The 17008-nt window shown below is 48.1% G+C and overlaps 1 protein-coding gene across 23 annotated transcripts in view; it reads right to left on the reverse strand.

Moving 5' to 3' along the window:
- Positions 1–17008, reverse strand: part of DYSF (dysferlin) — a 225932-nt gene that overhangs the window by 129464 nt on the left and 79460 nt on the right. For 9 of the 23 annotated variants that reach the window (XM_018055074.1, XM_018055070.1, XM_018055068.1 and 6 more), the window contains 3 exons: positions 11676–11744; positions 11487–11530; positions 8009–8091 (listed from right to left, as the gene is read on the reverse strand). In XM_018055074.1, coding sequence (XP_017910563.1) covers positions 8009–8091; positions 11487–11530; positions 11676–11744 — 196 coding nt within the window. Of the gene's footprint in view, positions 1–730; positions 773–7567; positions 7601–8008; positions 8092–11486; positions 11531–11675; positions 11745–17008 lie in introns of all 23 variants that reach the window. The other 14 variants (XM_018055066.1, XM_018055062.1, XM_018055072.1 and 11 more) reach the window with 2 other exon arrangements.

The raw sequence follows: 17008 nt of genomic DNA on the forward strand, positions 1-17008 counted from the left end.
CCAAACTCTGAGAATCCTGAAAAGCCAGGAGGAAGAGGCCGTTTCCAGAATGGCAAAGGTGGGAGGTGGGCCCAGAAGCAGGTACTATCTGAGATGACTCTGAGTGCTCAGACCCTGGGGGTGGGTTCCAGGGACCCTGGGCTTGAGCCCATCCCTGAGCAGTAAGCTATTCCCAGCTAGAGGCAGGAGCGTGCCCGTTCCAGAGCCTGTACCCCGTATCACTCCTCCTCCAGTCCCCAGCACACACTCTGGCTTTCGGGACGAGGGTGAAAGACCTGATGGAGCTGTTGTGAGCATGATTAATTATTTATACTAATCATCTTGACTATAATTTACCTTGCTCATTTCAACTTCAAGAGTTTTCAGCTCACCCCGGCCTCCTCCCAGTCCCTGGGAGGATTCACACTCCCCCTTCCTCATCATGGACCCCCTGCCTGCTCCACCCCCAACCCTGCTAGAGAGAGTGAACTCATTTGAGTTCCAGGGCCCCCGCGCACATTCGGCAAGGGGGTTAGAGAGTGGGAGGGAACTGCCTTTGAAGCGTTCCCAGCAATTTACATATTCCACCGTGGTTGAGAGGTAACAGCCAAAGTTAAGCTTGGGGATTGTGGTGGGGAATCTCCAGCCCACCACAGGCAAATGGAACACTTCCCCACACCAGCACCCTTGCCCCTCCAGTAAAAACCTCGAGGCCCAACTCCCTCGTCATCCCAGAGGTGAGAGCACGTACGTTCTGTGGCTGGAGAAAGCTTGACCACACCTGCAGGCTCCTCTGAAGCGTAAAGAAATGGAAGAGGGGTTAGGATGGGCATGGCTGGGTGGAGGACCGATTAGGTGAACGAGGCACTGTGGATGGACAGTTGGCAGACAGACAGAAGGGAATGGCTCCTGGACGGGAAACAGATGTGGGCCGAGATCCCAAGGCCAGCCCAGCTGTGGATTTATCACCCACTAAGTCATCAGTGCACCCCCCTCAGCCAGACACAGTCCCAGTGCCCCAGCGTGAGCGCCGCTGGCTGCCTGCAGGGCTGTATGTTCTGTCTGTCGATTGAAAACTTGACTCAATACATTCAAGGAATAACACAGGAAAAAAAAAATATATATATATACATATATATATATATATATGCTTTGCCATATTATAGCCAGGTAAGAGGGGAAAACAAAGTACAGATGCCAAGAAAGGATGAGGGAAACGTGTAAGGGCCAGAGCTAGGCACACACAGCTCTCCACCCCACAGGCAGGTTGACTGCATGGAGTGGAGGCATTTCAAGGCGCAAGATCTCCACCTAGTGGTCATTTCTAGAATTACCACTAAGGGCACCATGTTGCATTTTCACAACAGCAGGCACTGGGCACAGTTCTGAAACAGGAGGCTTTTGGCACCTACGGTTTCGAATGAAGCACAGTGCCAGACACTGTCCATTAGCTGAAAGTTCTACTCTTGGGTGTACCCTAAACCTGGGTAAGGAGGGTCTAGAAATAAGAGAAGCAAGGAAGGAGATGCTCTGGTAGACTTCCAACTAAACTTCAAGACAAGTACAAGACGCCCCCAAAGGAGTATGCAGTCCTCGTCTCCTTCCACTGTCCTCTCTGGTTCTGCCTCTTGCCACACTCTGACCGTCCCTCCTCCAACCATCCAAGTGTGGCCCAGTCTGGGGTCCTGATTGACCTGGGGTTGTGTTTGGTGAAATATCTAATTATTTTCATTCACTAATCACCTCTACCTATTGGTCTCCTTCAAGAAATAATACCTATTGCTATTTTCCTATAGCTCCATGATCAGAATTAAGAGCCAAGAGCTGAGCAAAACATTGCAGCAGGAAGGAAGAATGAGCGGAGACACAGGAAGAAAGGGCATGGAGAAGAGAGAACGTGGATACAAGGACAGAGCAGACCAAGTGAGCAGAGGTGGCCTGGAGGATGGGCGCCCGAGGCCCTGGGACCCAGCCCCTCAGCTCTCCACAACCGGCCTCAGCTAGGAATGCCGCTGGCAGGAGTCAGAAGGCATAGACCATAATTCATGGCCATTTTCATATCCACAGGAATAGGTTTTCATCAGGAGGGGAGTGAGGCCTCTGGTCATAGGAGAGTTTCAGTAACCACAGAGGACCGACCCGGGCACAGCTGCACCCCCAGGAGAGCACAACCAGGGCCCGCCGGAAGGAAACAGATTCCACTTTAAGCTCCTTCAAATGATTGCAAACAGGCCTGGCCAGTTATCTAGGGCTAATGAGGCCAAGGTCATAGTTCCGACCCCTGTGTGCTCCTCACAGAAGCAAACACAGCTTTCCACCCACAGACCAACTCTGCGTTCTGGCTGCAAACTAGTGCCCAGCCCAGAGACAGCTGGCCTCCAGTCCCTCCGGTCATCTGAACAACACGTGCCTCTGGTGGCTGGGAGGACCAAGCTAGGGGGCTGCCAAGCAGCCTGGTTCCCAACCACACCTTTTTCACTAATTGCCTCATTCATTCATTCATTGGTTTGTTCCACAAACCTAACAGGCACAGAATGAGGCATAGTAAGACAGGGCCCTGCCGACAACTAAGGCCAACGGCTCCTAATCCGGGGGTAGGGTCACAGGTCTCCAGGTGTGAGGATCATGCTTGTGTCTGCAGACAGCTCATAAAGTCAAGGGCAGAGTCATCAGTGAAGGCCCCCAAGACAAAGCCTCTATTTAGTCCTCACCGCTCTTCTGCCAAAACGCAAGTGTTCTGGTGTGTTTTCCCTAAGCCCAAGGAACAGAGGCTGGGGAGGCCACAAAACGCAGATGAACGCTTCCAGTCCTGTGGTCTGAGCAGCCCAGCCCAGCTCCCTCACCTGTGGAAGTACAGGGCAGGCCCTCCCAGCTCAGGACCCCCTTCTCCTGGAGCATCTGAGGCCATTACCTGCGGCCAGCCCAGCCGCTCCCTCTGCCTCTCAGCACATCTCCCACGCCCACGGCTTGGCTGCCTGACTCCAGCCAGCGCCAGGCAGGAGGAGAAACCAAGAACTGCTGGGAAATCCTCATCATCTATGTTCCAAAGACAAAAAGAAACGAACTTTGGATTTCGGAGCCGTGGAAAACACTGCCTGAGTGCTATTTATGTAGCATGATTTTCATATGTACAAAGTTACAGAAGAATTTGTGTAGGTTTCATGGGGCTCATGTGCCTGCTACCTTTCAAAAGGACTGAGGCTTCTCAGGAAAGCACTCCTCATTAAAAAATAAATAAATAAATAAATTTTTTACTAAATGCTTTGGAGCACAGGGTCCAAGGAATACTTCAGTGTGCCCAGGTAAGCCTGCAGGCAAAAGTGCTTAAGAGGCTAGCATTAGGTCCTGGCCTAGCTGGAAAGAACAACAAAAACACAAAAACAAAAACTCCTGGTTGGATTCAATAATCTGGTGAAACGTGAGGCTGGAGAATATAGAGAAAGAATCCATTTTTATAGTTTGGTTTAGTTTGAGCTTTGAGAGTAGTGGGAAAAGCAAGGGCCACGCATCACCCAGATATTCTGGAACATCCTAGGGTGGAGAAAAACAAAAAGATCTCAAAGTTGGAGTGACGTTCAGAGGTGGCCTCAGGACAAGTGGGAGAAGCTTGGCAGGGAGGCAGGCAAGGGCTAACCTTCCAGGCCTAGAGAGAGCTTGAGAACGGCTCCAGTTTGAGCAATAAGTCTAACTGTTTTATTGCTACAGAGATCAAGCTATTCAACTGTATTTAAAACTGGTTAGCTGGTGACAAGAAGATTCTCATTTATGTCCAAAACAAACTGTGGGAGCCAGTGGTCCATGAACCACAATGAGTTGCCCATGGCTTGAGCGCCATCTAGTGACCAAATAAATATCTTTCTCATGTTCCCATTCAAATACTCATGATGACCCTGGAAAAGAGCAAGGTCAACACCACCACCAAGACATGAAGACTGATGGGGACACAGGCATCTAAACTCTCCCTCAGGTGGCTGACAGCAGGCAGAGCGGTAGCCTCGTGAAACAGTGGCTGCTGGAAACCAGTCAGAAAGGCGCTTTGTGCCTCTACCAACATTTGCCCTTGGACTCAAGAGGCAGGGACAGCACTAGTCAGCAAACTGGAAAAGAGATTCCTTCCATGCAGGAGCTCTGATCCCTGAGGAGCCTAGGACAGCATCTCTCCCACCCACCTCCATGACACACTGCCCTCACTTCCCATCTTTCTCCCTCTGCATCCAACTATCGGAACAGCAGTTACAGGAGGGCCGCATCCTGGGACCAGCAGTTCCCACAGTCAGGACAGGGAGGGGCTGGGGCAGGAGGAACCCTTATAGCAGGGGCTTCTGGGAAGGAGTCTTGGTATATTCCAACAATTACAAGTATCAGTGATGAAATGAGCATGGCAGCTAGAGGTTAACGCATCGGGAGGGAAACTGGAAGTTCATTGTAGAATTTTTTACTTGTATATATATATTTTTAAATGTTTCAGAGAATCCAGAGGAGACTGGTCAACTTCAAAAGTGTTAGGTGGAATCTGCCAGAAACTAGGCATGCTAACCTGACCTCCAGATAAAGATCTGAGAAGATGATGGATGGAGACCCACACATCCTGTCTGTGGAAAGACACCAACACTGGCCAGATCTTGCGAGAGTGTGTGAGAGTGAATAAAAGGGGAGGGGAAAAATAGAGGGCCAACCAGGATAGGGAAATAGGGAGGAAACAACATCTGTAAAATTCAGGAGGGGTTCGCCTTGAACTCTCAAGAAATGATTTGGAATCCTCAGTAGAGTGCAGGAAGACATAGCTTTTGTGGAACAAAACAAAATGAGGGAGAGAACAAAGAGGAAAAGGAAAATATATAAGGAAAGATGGAGGGAAAGGAAGGCATGACAAGAAACTAAAAATGCAATAGCCAATTTTAAACCACATGGGAAGCAGTAAAAAGCACAATTGGCATGGGGGGGACAAGTCAGAATAGGGATGCAGAAAGCCAATAATCATGATACTAAAGAGCAACATTGCTTTAGGGTTTATGGTGTTCCAGAATGTGACATTTATAGTCTCACTGGATTTTTGTAAGGACCTTACAAGGTTGGGACTGGTGGGAGGAGACTGGAACAACTCTCTTGGAGCTCCCTGGCTCCAGAACAGCTCTTATCCCACCCCACACCATGCCTTCAGCTGCTCAGACAACAATATTAGAGTAGATGAAATCATTCCTCAACTCAGATTTAAGAATTCACTGTGTCTCAGAAAAAATTCAAGAGTCCTGCTCCTAGACAGATCAAAATAATTTTTTATACTACAAGTAAAAAGAGACATTCCTACAAGCCAGAAAAAAAAAAAAACTATCTATAAAGGAATCAAATCAAACTGCTCTCAGAAAACACATCAAAAGAAGCTCAAAATAGATTAAATATCTAAATGTAAAAAATAAAAGTAAAAAATAGAGATAAGTACAACCTTGGGATTTGCTGAAGGCCAAAAGCACGACATATGTGGCAGAAACCATACTTCCATTACTTAAATAAGAAATACTGAAAATAAACACGAGTTAACTAGAAAGTTGGGCTTCCCTGGTGGCTCAGACAGCAAAGAATCCACCTACAATCAGGAGACCTGGGTTCGATCCCTGGGTTGGGAAGATCCCCTGGAGGAGGGCATGGCAACCCACTCCAGTATTCTTGCCAGGAGAATCCTCATGGACAGAGGACCCTCGTGGGCTATAGTCCATGGGGTCACAAAGAGTCAGACACGACTGAGCAACTCAGCACACAATTAGAAAGTTAAAAAGGAAACAGTGAAATATGTCTCAAGAGAGTTAAAAGATTTAAAAGATGAGAGAATAAAAAGTTAGAAAATATCAGAACTAAAGTGCACACTCATTCCGATATGTCCAGCTCTTTGCGACCCCATGAACTATAGCCCGCCAGGCTCCCCGTCCATGGAATTTTCCCAGCAAGAATACTGGGGTGGGTTGACACTTCCCACTGCAGAGGATCTTCCTGACCCAGGCATCAAACCCAAGTCTCTTGTGTCTTCTGCATTGACAGATGGATTCTTTACTGTTGCACAGCTGGGAAGCCCGTTAGAACTCATATCGAAATCCAGAAACTTTTCTTTGAAAAGTTCAATACAGTAGGGAGAAAGAAAAACGTCTAACAAGACTAATCAAGAAAAAAGAAAATCCAAACACATATCACGAGAAATAAGAAAGTAGAGAGAATTGTTTAAATCAAAAAAGGTTGCTCTGCACAATACTATAAAAAAAATTAGAAGATCTCAATGTAATAAATATTTTTCTAGGAAAATGTAGATTATCAAAATCAATTGTAGTAAAAGTAACAAACTAAAAATACCAGTGAGCACAGGAAAAACTGAAAAGGTTTCAGAGCCAGTGCGACTCCCACTCAGAAAGGGCACCTAGCCCACATGGTTTTATGGGTGAATTCTTTCAAACCCTCAAAAGACTATATTCTTATGTTATATAAACTGTTCCAGATGTTAGAAAAGACTTTAAATCTTTCCAATTAATTTTACAGAGCCAGCACAGCCCAGATACCAAAACCTAAGAAATAATAAGCAGACATACCAATTAAAGATAATAGAAAATCAAGAAATAGGACCAAGAACACACTGAGGAATTTAGTAGGGGATAAAAGTGGCATTTCGAAATGTAGGGAAAAGATTATTCAATATATAGTGTTGGTATCACCAAAGAACAATTTTTTAAAAAGTAATGTTAAACCCTTGCCTAATTCACTAAGGAAAAGATTAATATATTTGGCTACGTAAAACTTTTAAATTTAATAGTTAAAAACTATTAAATGATAAAATTGACAAAAATTATTCACAACATAGATGACAGGAGAAAGTTAACCTCCATATACATACAGAACTCTGAAAAAACAATGAGAAAAAGACAAACATACCATCAAAAATATGGACAAAAGCATGAATAGGCAATTTACACCCAAATAAATTTTAAAGTATATAAATATATATAATTTGTAAAAAAATATATAATTTGTAAATGTAAGATGATTATTAAATATTTTAAAATGTACATTGGTCAACTTTACCAGATATCAGTGAAATAAAATTAAGGTAACAATGAAATGCACCCAACAAATTGACAAGGTTCTTTGAAAATATCATTATTATCTTACTTTGTATTGATAAGGATGTAGCAAAATAAGCTTGAGAGGTTAGAGTATAAATGAGTCCAGTCGTTTAGTAGGGCAATTTTTATATACACCAAAAGCTTTAAAATGTTCAAATCTTTTGACACAGCAATTCCACTTCAAGGCATTTATGCAAAAGAAAAATCAGGAATTACATAAAGATTCAGCTACAAAAACACTCAATATCAAGTTAGCTCCTTATAACATGGAAAAATTAGAAAGCACCTAAATATTCAGCCTTTAGTTAATGTGGTCTATGGCACGTTCACCATATTGTAGAATAATATTTAATAGCATGAATAAACATCTATGTTATATTGCCAAGTGACAAAAACCAATTGTCAAAACAGTTAAAAATTATTCAAAACATTGTTTATCATATACACACATACACACAAACAGGTCCCAGAATATTAATATTTACCTCTTTTCTGGGAGGAGAGGCTGATGGATAATTCTGTGAGTGAATTTGTATATTGTTCTTTCAGATTATCTCTTTTAAATTGTACAAAATGATCACACACTACTTTCCAACAGACCAATGAAAGCCATTTCAGAATAGGAACTGCTAGAAAACAGTCAGCCAACACAGAACCCGGTGGATGGTGTGGCCACAGCCACCAAGATCACCTGCAGGAATGGATCTCTCTAGACCATCTGACGGTGCACCCACCTTCCACGGTGAGGCCAGTCCTAAACACAAGCCCATCTCTCTCACCGGCCAAAGCCCTTCTTCCTGGGAAGTGGGCAACGAAGACGTTACAGACTCCCTTTTCTGCAAACTCTCAAAGCTAGAGCTGTAAGACAGTAGGGGTGGGGCAGGGGAGAGCACGGGGGCCAGAGGGCAGCACAGGGGGGCACTCACCTTCTATCTCGCCTCCAGAGGCAGAGATCTTCGACATACTCAGGTAGGTGGTGGCCACAATATCGTTGTGAGTGAGGCGGTCCCTAGAGCAAGGGGTAGAAAGGGCCTGATCAAGGGCGGGATTCACAGGCCACAACCCACCCAGGGAGGAAATGGCCGGAGTTATGCATCGTTCGGGGTCCCAGTCCTCACACTAGGGGTGTTATGGAGGCCTAGTAATGTTTGGCAAAAAGAGACTGGAAAGAAAGTGTTACTCAGGACTCCTCTGGGGGGAACCCAGTCCATCAGCATCCCAGCAGCCAAGCTGGAGTTCTGTGGGCACAGCTGCAGGTTGAAAGGGAGGAGGCCTGAGGCAGAAGCAGTGCAGGGGAGCAGGAGGCCGCCCAGGGAGCCAGACCCCCAGGCCCAGGGAGAGCAAGGCTCGGAGAGCTAAGACATACCAGACCAAGGAGAAAAATCAGGCAACCAGAAAGAAACTCTCTCTCCAAGGAAGCCCACAGTCTTAATTAGCTTAGGGTAGCTAATACAGAGCTCTTTTTTTGTATCTGATTTTGTATGTGACAAAGCACTTTTAGCTTCCTTGATCGCCAAGGATCCTTACAATGGCCTTGGGGAAGAGGTATTTTTATTAAATCTCTACTGCACAGATGGAAGGAAACAGGCTCAGAGCTGCAAAGTCCGGGCCCAAGGTCAGCCTGGGAGGGAGGTGAGGAGCCAGGACAGAAACTCATATCCTGACTCCCGGCCCAGTGCTCTCACCAAGGTCCACACGGCTTCTGGCTCCAAAATGGGACTCATCCTACCTCCCCAAAGAAGGCCTCTCCCCTCCTACCCAGCATAGGGGACCATGGGGGAAGCTCCAGGACTGAGCATTCTGTGCAGACCCTTCCTCTGCCCCACACCTGCCCCCTTGACAACCATATACAGTAACAGCCACCTTTTGCTGGGCACCTCCTGAGAGCCAAGCACTGTGCTGAAACTGTCACGGGACTTGGCCCATTTAATCCTGAGGCAGGATTCTGAGGCAGGTCCTGCAGTTGGCCCCAGTTTAGATGAAGAAGCTAAGGCAGGCAGGATGACAAGGGTGGGGCTTGAGCAAGATACGCCTCATGGGGAAACCAGAGCCGTGCCTGCAGAAACCTGCTGCTTCTCTGTGAGGCTAGACCGAGAGTTCTCAATCCAGAGACTTTTGACCCCAGGACATCTGGCCACTGGAAACATTTTTGGTATAGAGGAGAGCCATAGCGAGAGGCCGTGACTGTAGCCAAACACCCTACAATGCACAGGACAGTCTCTCACTGCAAAGACATTTCCAGTCCAAAAACATCACAGTGCCAAGACTGGAGGGGCAGGCTCTATCTCCTTCCAGAAGGTTCCCCATGTGCATCTTCCCTTCCTTGGAACCCAGCAGCCCTCTCTTCCTGCTGCGCATCCCTTGGCCACAGGTGGCTTCAGGAGATGACATCCACATGCTTCACAGTGAAGGACCCACCTGAGCATGGTGATATCATTTTTCTTTTAAATTTTACAGCCTTCAGACACCAGATCTTTGCTGCTCCCTTCCTTCCTCTCTGTATTTCCCAGGGAGGTGGTTAAGCTTTAAAGCTTTCTATCAGGGCGGGGGCTACGTTAGGAAGAGTGAATTGTCAACACGGATCTGTATCACTATTCCTGGTGAGTGACGTTAATAGAAACGGGGAAGTAAAGAGTCCCTTAAACGTTTTACAGTGAGATTATCAACACCAGATAATTGACAGCTGACTTCTAAACTGCCTTCACGACCAAACCCTAGAGAAGACCAATAGCTCTTGGAGCAAAATAGGATTTCTGACCTCTGGGCTCACCTGAATCTGATAAGATGGGAAAACAGAACGGGAAGAGAGAGGTTTTGAGTCAGGTTTTTTTGAGGAGGAGGGGGTAGTTTTGGGGGGGTTTGTTTTTTAATGAAAAGAATTCTTCAAGAACTGAATGGAAGATTAAGTTACAGAGAAAAGACCATATGGACCATATAGTATTTCCAGGATTCAGGTAATAGTACAAATTTATCTGAGTTTTCTGGGAAGAAAGCCTTTTTCTGGATAGGAACTTGCAACAGCGGAATGATTTCAGGCCAAGAGTTGGGTTTTGGGGCTTGGGGTTGCTTTTGGAAAATACAGCAAGTCTGAAAATAGACTCACAATAAAAATGCCACTTCAACCTAAACCAGAGAGGCAACCACCAGATTCCGTAATGTGTTTGGATTGTACAGTATGTCGGTGCCTCACACGGCTCACACAGACTCGGGCGGGGCCCATGCACAACACAGGGGTCATGGCGCCCGCGTGCATTCCCTCACACTGCCACACACAGACCTGCACCCAGGGCACACTCGTGCATGCACACACAGAGAGGTGAAGGGGCAGCTCTGTGAACGCAGAGCTCGTCGCCCCAAACCGCCTCCCACAGAGCAGATCGGCGGTCGGGGCCCCGGAGGCCTCTCCCTGCTGGCCCTCCTCACACTCCCTTCCTCTCTAATTCTCACAAGCTGTTCTCTCTCAGGCTGGGGACCTGGCGCGCACTTTAATGGCTCTGTGGCCTGGGGGTTTTCCCCAGTCTCTCATTATCCTCCTGGCTGGGGGTGACATGGGCCGAAGACCAAAGGACAACACGCTGGGAACCGCACGGCCAAGACTTTCTGGGGGCAGAGAAAGGACAGCTCTCTCTTTGGGGGAAGCCTGGTGTAGGGAGAGTGCTGGAAATGGCGCGTGCGGGCCCCTGCAGCCCTCGGGTGTGAGACAGGGCACCTCCGCACACGGCCCAGAGGTTAAGCACAGGCTTGAGTTCGAGCCTGGCCTCGGCAGCTTCCAGCTGTCCCCCCAGACAGGGCACTCAGTCTATCCAGACACGCTCCCTCGTCTGTAAGGTCGGGCTGTACCAAGTCAAGCTGAGCATCACGTGAGACAGGCAGAGGGTCTGGAGCACACAGACGCTGGGCAGAGGGTCTGGAGCACACAGACACTCACAAGAGTTGGATGCCATTTTTCCAGGATGGCCTTGTGGCTACTCCCCTGCTGCCAACGGCACTGCCATTCCCTGCTTGGGCAACCCTGCCCCCTTCCCCAGCCTGGAGATCTGTTCCATCCTACCAGCCCTTGGGGAGTCTCAGTCCACCCTCCTGGAAGCTCTGCTCTTTGCAGCCTCCTTGCCTCTGCTTCTGATCCTGTCTTCATTAGGATGCCTTCATCTCGAACTTCCCCAAGCCCCACTTCCCCAGGAAGGCTCCCTGGGCCCTCCTGGCCCCAGGGATCTCTGGTTCTTGGAGCCGTCCCAGCCCACTGTGAGTAAGCCTCCTAACAGCCCACGCCCTCTCCTTCTCCAACCTCCCTGTGAGGCCACCACCTCACCTGAAAGAGACTCCCCTGCTGCATGCGGACTGAAAGCAAGGACCCAGTGACCCCGACAACAGCCACCTCTAAAGGCCCCCAGACGCAGGACTCACCAGTCTACGACACGAATCCTCATTTTCTCACACATGGATGGAAACTAAGGAGGGAAGCAAGATGTGTCGGGGTGGAGGCCTTCTGAAGAAGTGGAAGTCTGGGAGGCAGGCGGGAGCTGGGAAGGCTGGGAGCCCAGGCCTCCTGGGAGCGGGAGGCTAGGAGCCCTGGCTCGTGGAGGTGAGGCTCACCATGGCGGGCAGTGTGATGCTCTGGTTCCACTGAGGATTGGCCGTCTTCTCCAGGATCTTGCTGCAGAGCTAGAAAACACAGAGGATAGGTGAATGGAGCTTTGAGGGGACTCTGGGTACCCCTGGCGACCACCATACCAACGGGCAGCCATTGTCGGCCATGTTGACCACCCTTCGGGCTGGGCAGAAGGCCCTGGGGGCTATGGAACCTGAAGCAGTGGGCTTAGCACCAGGAATCTTTCCAGAGACAAAGCTCAATGGTAGGTCAGCCCCACTGGGACATGGAGGGAGGGACAGATTGTTTGAAAGTCACAACCCTCTCCCTTATCTCATACCTCCGGCTGGAAGTTCCCTTCCCTTCCCTCCCATTATGGCCACGACCCTGAGTCCAGACCAGCTTTCCCAGGAGTCCTAGCATCTGAGGCAATTCCCTTTGCCCATCAGCGCAGATCACCTGCCCCTTTGGAAGACTGTGAGCGCAGGGAGGGGGAGAGGAAAAGAGAGCTGAGGGGCTGGGCAGGGGGCTATACACCAGTACTCTGAGAGGAAGATGAAAATTCAGCTAAGATACAAGCCTCATAAGCCACAGTTTGCCTCCAGTCAGCCCTGCCCAAAAGACTGGGCTTTCCACAACAAGAAACCTAGCAGAGGCGAGAACCAGCAGCTCACGTGTTCTACTCTGTGCTGGGAGTCCCCAGGGAGGCAACGATGCCGCCTGGAGCACCCTGTACCCACGCAGGGCAGTGGGTGAAGGCTCTGCTTCAGATGCTGGAAGCTGTGTGTCCTACACATGGAAATAAGGAGCAGCCTTCCTCAGTGCACTGACTATGGGCCCTGACTGTGCGAGGCATTTACACAATTATCTCATCTAATGAGCAACTGACAAGACTCTCCCTCAAATGAGAGTGTGGCTTCCCCGGGGGCCAGGACTGTTTCTTCATCCCTGGTCCACCCAGGATCGGCCCCGTGCCCATCGTCCCCCCCTCCCTGTGAGAAGAGCCCAGGCAAAGCCTGGGGGTAGGGATGGGTGCCAGGATTTGGCCCTTCTGTGAGCAAAGAAAGGAGTAAGGAAAGAAGAGAAACCAACAATCAGATGGAACAAAAGGCAGAGTGGGACTCACAGTCCTCAGGAGTGGGTACACCAAGGGCTGTAAAAGCACACAGAACGAGGTGCCATCTCCCTCATAATTGAAGAAACACAAACAAAATGAATGAAATACCGCGTCTCATCTATCAGAGTCATAAAAATCTCGAAAGCCTGTCAGCCCTGCTTGGCAAGGCAATGGGAAACTGCTAGCTCAGATTTTGTTGGTGGGGAGAGAACAACTCAACCTCTCCAAAGGGCAGTTGGCCACTACCTTTCAAAATTACAAATGCAGATGCCCTTTGACCTACCAGTTCTGCCTCTAGACATTATCCTACAGAAATACTTGCACATGTGCAGAATAACATACGTCTGAGATTATTCTCTGCAGCATAACTCCAGTTAGGGAGGACGTGGAACAACCCGCATAGCCACCAACAGAGGACAGCTTGGATAAAGAATGGCCCATCCACAGAATGGGGCGCTACGCTGCTCTAGAGAATGAGGACCACTCTATGGCATGAAACAACTTTTGAGGTGTATTATTAAGTGAAAAAAACCAAGGTGCAAAGCAGTAAGTATCATGTGCAACCATGTGCGTTAAAGGCGCAAAGGTAAGAATTTATGGTCAGACGTGGCATGCACGTAATGAAGCCGGAATGGTGCAAAAGAAACCAACAATGATTTCCCGTGCAAGGGAGGAGAGGACTAGAGGACTGCTGGGCAGGTGCAGGGTGAGAGGCCGGGCTCTCATGATGGATGATAAGTAAGTGGATGTGGTGTGCATAATAAATGTACTATCTAATTCAAAACTTCGATGGACAAAAGTTTGAAATAACAAAAGAGAAAAAGAAAGGAATGGAAGACTTTTTCATCAGACACAGCAGACAGGCCCTGCCAACATCGTTCCTCAGCTCCCTGGATGAGAGGCACAGGTGGTCCCCACCCTCCCTCCCCGAGCCCTGCGCCCGGGGAGCCACAGGCCTTCTCCCCAGCAAGCACTTCCACCTGTCTGCCCTTGGAGGTTCCCTCTGAGAGAGCCGCCAAGATGTGTGTGTGGGAGCCTGAACAGCAGAGCCCCCGCCACACCACAGGCCAGCGCGACCTCTGTCCCTAGAAGCACCCAGAGCCTTCCACCCCCCACTCTTCTCCCCACACCGAGCTCCCTCCTCCCCTTCCTCCTTCTCCTCCTCTTATCTGTGTCTTTTTTTTTTTTTTTAAATTCTCCTTCCCTTCATGACAGAAGGCCATTTGGCCATCTGTATCAAATACTCAGAAATAAGCATGCCCTCTGACCTGGTTCTAGAAACTTCCCTATGAAAAAGCAGAGTGTGGACAAAGATTCCTATACACTGATGTTCCTCACAGAGTTGTTCATGAAAGAGGAAAATTCCCAAAAAAAAGAAATCCAAAAATAGTTTAAATGTCATGTTATATTTGTTTAATGAAATATTATAGCGGATAGCAAAAATGTATTTCAAAGACTATTTAATAACCTAAGGAAATGTTAGATAACAATCGCAGCTTACCAAACCATGTAGACATAGTTGGCTTATTCTGGCAGTGGTTACACATTCTGTAAGTGACCAAGAACACCAGCTGGTGAATACTGAAGCATTGCTCCCAAGGGAAACACAGGGTTAGGGGCCTGCAAGCCTCTGTCACAACTTTTTTTGGTCAACTGACCAGTAACTTTGTTTTATGTGTGTTTCTGTTTCAAGACACCTTTCTCATTATATTAATATACTGTGGGTTTATTAACACTGAACTCACAGCCAACAGCACTGTAACTCATGCCTGGACAAAACTGACCAAACACGCGGTTTCTCCACAGGGCACCTCACAGGCTCCTCACAGAGAAACTCTAGGCAGCATTTCAGCACTACACTTGGGAGCCGCTGTAAACACTGACATCACCAGCAAAAAAAAAAAAAAAAAAAAAAAAAAAAAACCACCCCAAAATGCAAAAGCAAAGAATGACACCAAATAGACCAGGAGAAACACATTACAGGACGAGGGCTGAAACAAGCAAGGAGCGCAGCGCCCGGCTCAGCTGGCAGCACGCACCTCAGCTCAATCAAACTGTCCCGAGTTTCGCAAATGATGACCAAAGCACTGGAAGGACTGGCTTGGGGATTACAGATAAGTTTAAGCAAATAGGCAAATCTGCAAATACAGACTCTGTGAATAACGAAGACAGACTGTGTGCTGAATCCAGCTGTATTGTGAATCCAGTTTTTTTCCAGTGGGGCAGGGTGGTGAGGGGGATGGAGGGGGAGAGGGGTTGGTGTGCCAGATGGAAGGAGCGAGCAGCAGGAAATATAAACAAACGTGAATAGTGCTTATCTCCAAGGTGGTGCACAGTACAGAACTATGAGGCATCATTTTCCTTTTCTCTGATTTTTTCATCTTTTTTTACAATAAGTTTTATTCTTGAAAAAAATAAAGTTGCTTTAAAGCCTCCCACTCTGCCTTTCAAGTACCTCCCCTGTCTTTTCCCCATACGTGAAGAAGTGTGATATGTGCTTGAGAGGATGCACCACACACACACCCTCTAGCCCCTTAGCAGCATGGCCAAACCAGGTGGTTTGCGGCTTAGATAATAGTGACACCAAGTGTCCATAAGAGGAAATGCAAAGAGGGCCAGGCTAGGGCGACACAGAGAACAAATCCCCAGGACAACCGAATCGGATGTAATGAGGAAAAGTGAAACACCAGGCCGAAGAGAGGGACAGGTAGGATGAGGCAGGAGATGAGGGCAGCAGAGAGAGTAGGGGAGACCATGAAGAGGTGGCTAGGGCAGACAGTGGGGGACACAGAGGCCCAGGGGCCACACCAACCAGCTTTACATATCCCCTTGCCCGGGTCAGGACCCCCACCTCCATCACCACCACCCTCCCCCACCCCAGACATCGGTACCTTCCTAGAAAAATCCCCAGGGACAGCCAAGGGCATCTCAGAACAGAAGAAGACCTAGGGAGGTGACAGCGCTGCAAGGAACCAGGTGCAGCTGGGAGCCTCAGAGCGCTGAGATGCAGCTTCAGGGAGAGCCACTGAACTGAAGGCAGGCCAGTCTCGGTTCTAGCCATCATCACAGCACCCCACTATGTTGGGAATGTGGAATAAAAACACATGTCTTGAGACATGACTTTCCCATCTCTCAAGCTGGGAAAACTAATTCTGGTCCTTGGAGTAAGTGTCCATCCAAACTGCCTGCTTCCTTCCTGCCTTCATTCATCCCATCACAGTCCCTCCTAAGGCCAGGTACAGGGCATCAGACTCTGGCCCAAAGCCCAAACCAAAACTGCACTTGTGTAAGACCCGCAGTGAGCATTTAGAGCCCAGTGTGAAGGAGTTTACAACCCGTGTTACCTCTCCCACAGACATTTCCCATGAGCCCTGCATTAGCCTGGGTTGGAGGAGCAGCTCAGAGGCAGGAGGGTTCACATATCCAGCACCGTAGTGACTAATTTTAACACACTGAATTAGTAAGTATGAAGGAGCATGTTAACACTCAAAGGGGAAGAAGGGGGGAGAAGCTCTTCTTTACAAAATAAAAAGGCAAGGAGGTCAGCGGCTACGTGGACCATTAGGTAAGAGGTTATTGAGAAACAGGATATCAGCAGACTGAGACTGTGCCCACAGATTGCCTGCAAAGTACAAAGCAGTGTGTGTGCTTTGACAAGGGAGAGACCTGGAGACACCATCTTAACCGAGTAACCAGTGATGGGACATGCTGACATTTTGTTTCCTGTTGTGATGCAGACACAACGTACAAAACACCACCTAAGATGTGTTCCTGCCAAAACAGTTCATTTGAATTTAACCTGGTCTGAGACCTAACTTCGAAATACAGGGGCCAGAAAAATAAGTCAAACAACACCAGAAGGAAATGGTGGGACAAACCCAGGACATGGACAAATGGCTTGTGCCCTTCAAAAATGCAATGTCGTGGGCTGAGAAAAATGGGAGGGGAGATGGGAGTAAGGTTGTTACAGAAGACACCAATGCAGAGCATAAATTCCAGTTGGGTCTTAGATTGGAACAAAATTAAACCAGCTCTGAAAGACCTTTGGGGGATAATCAAAGATATTTATATGAGCCAATATCTGAGAAGAGTAGAAAATAACTGCTAATTTCCAAGGTGTGATAATGTTGCGGTTACCAAAAGTTTCCTTTTTCTCAGGAGATGCATGCTGAAGCCTTTAGAGGCCAAGTGCATAACTACACTTCACATGATTCAGTTCAG

The sequence above is a fragment of the Capra hircus genome, chromosome 11 (genome assembly GCF_001704415.2).
Source record: "Capra hircus breed San Clemente chromosome 11, ASM170441v1, whole genome shotgun sequence".
In the NCBI taxonomy this organism is placed as follows: Eukaryota; Metazoa; Chordata; class Mammalia; order Artiodactyla; family Bovidae; genus Capra; species Capra hircus.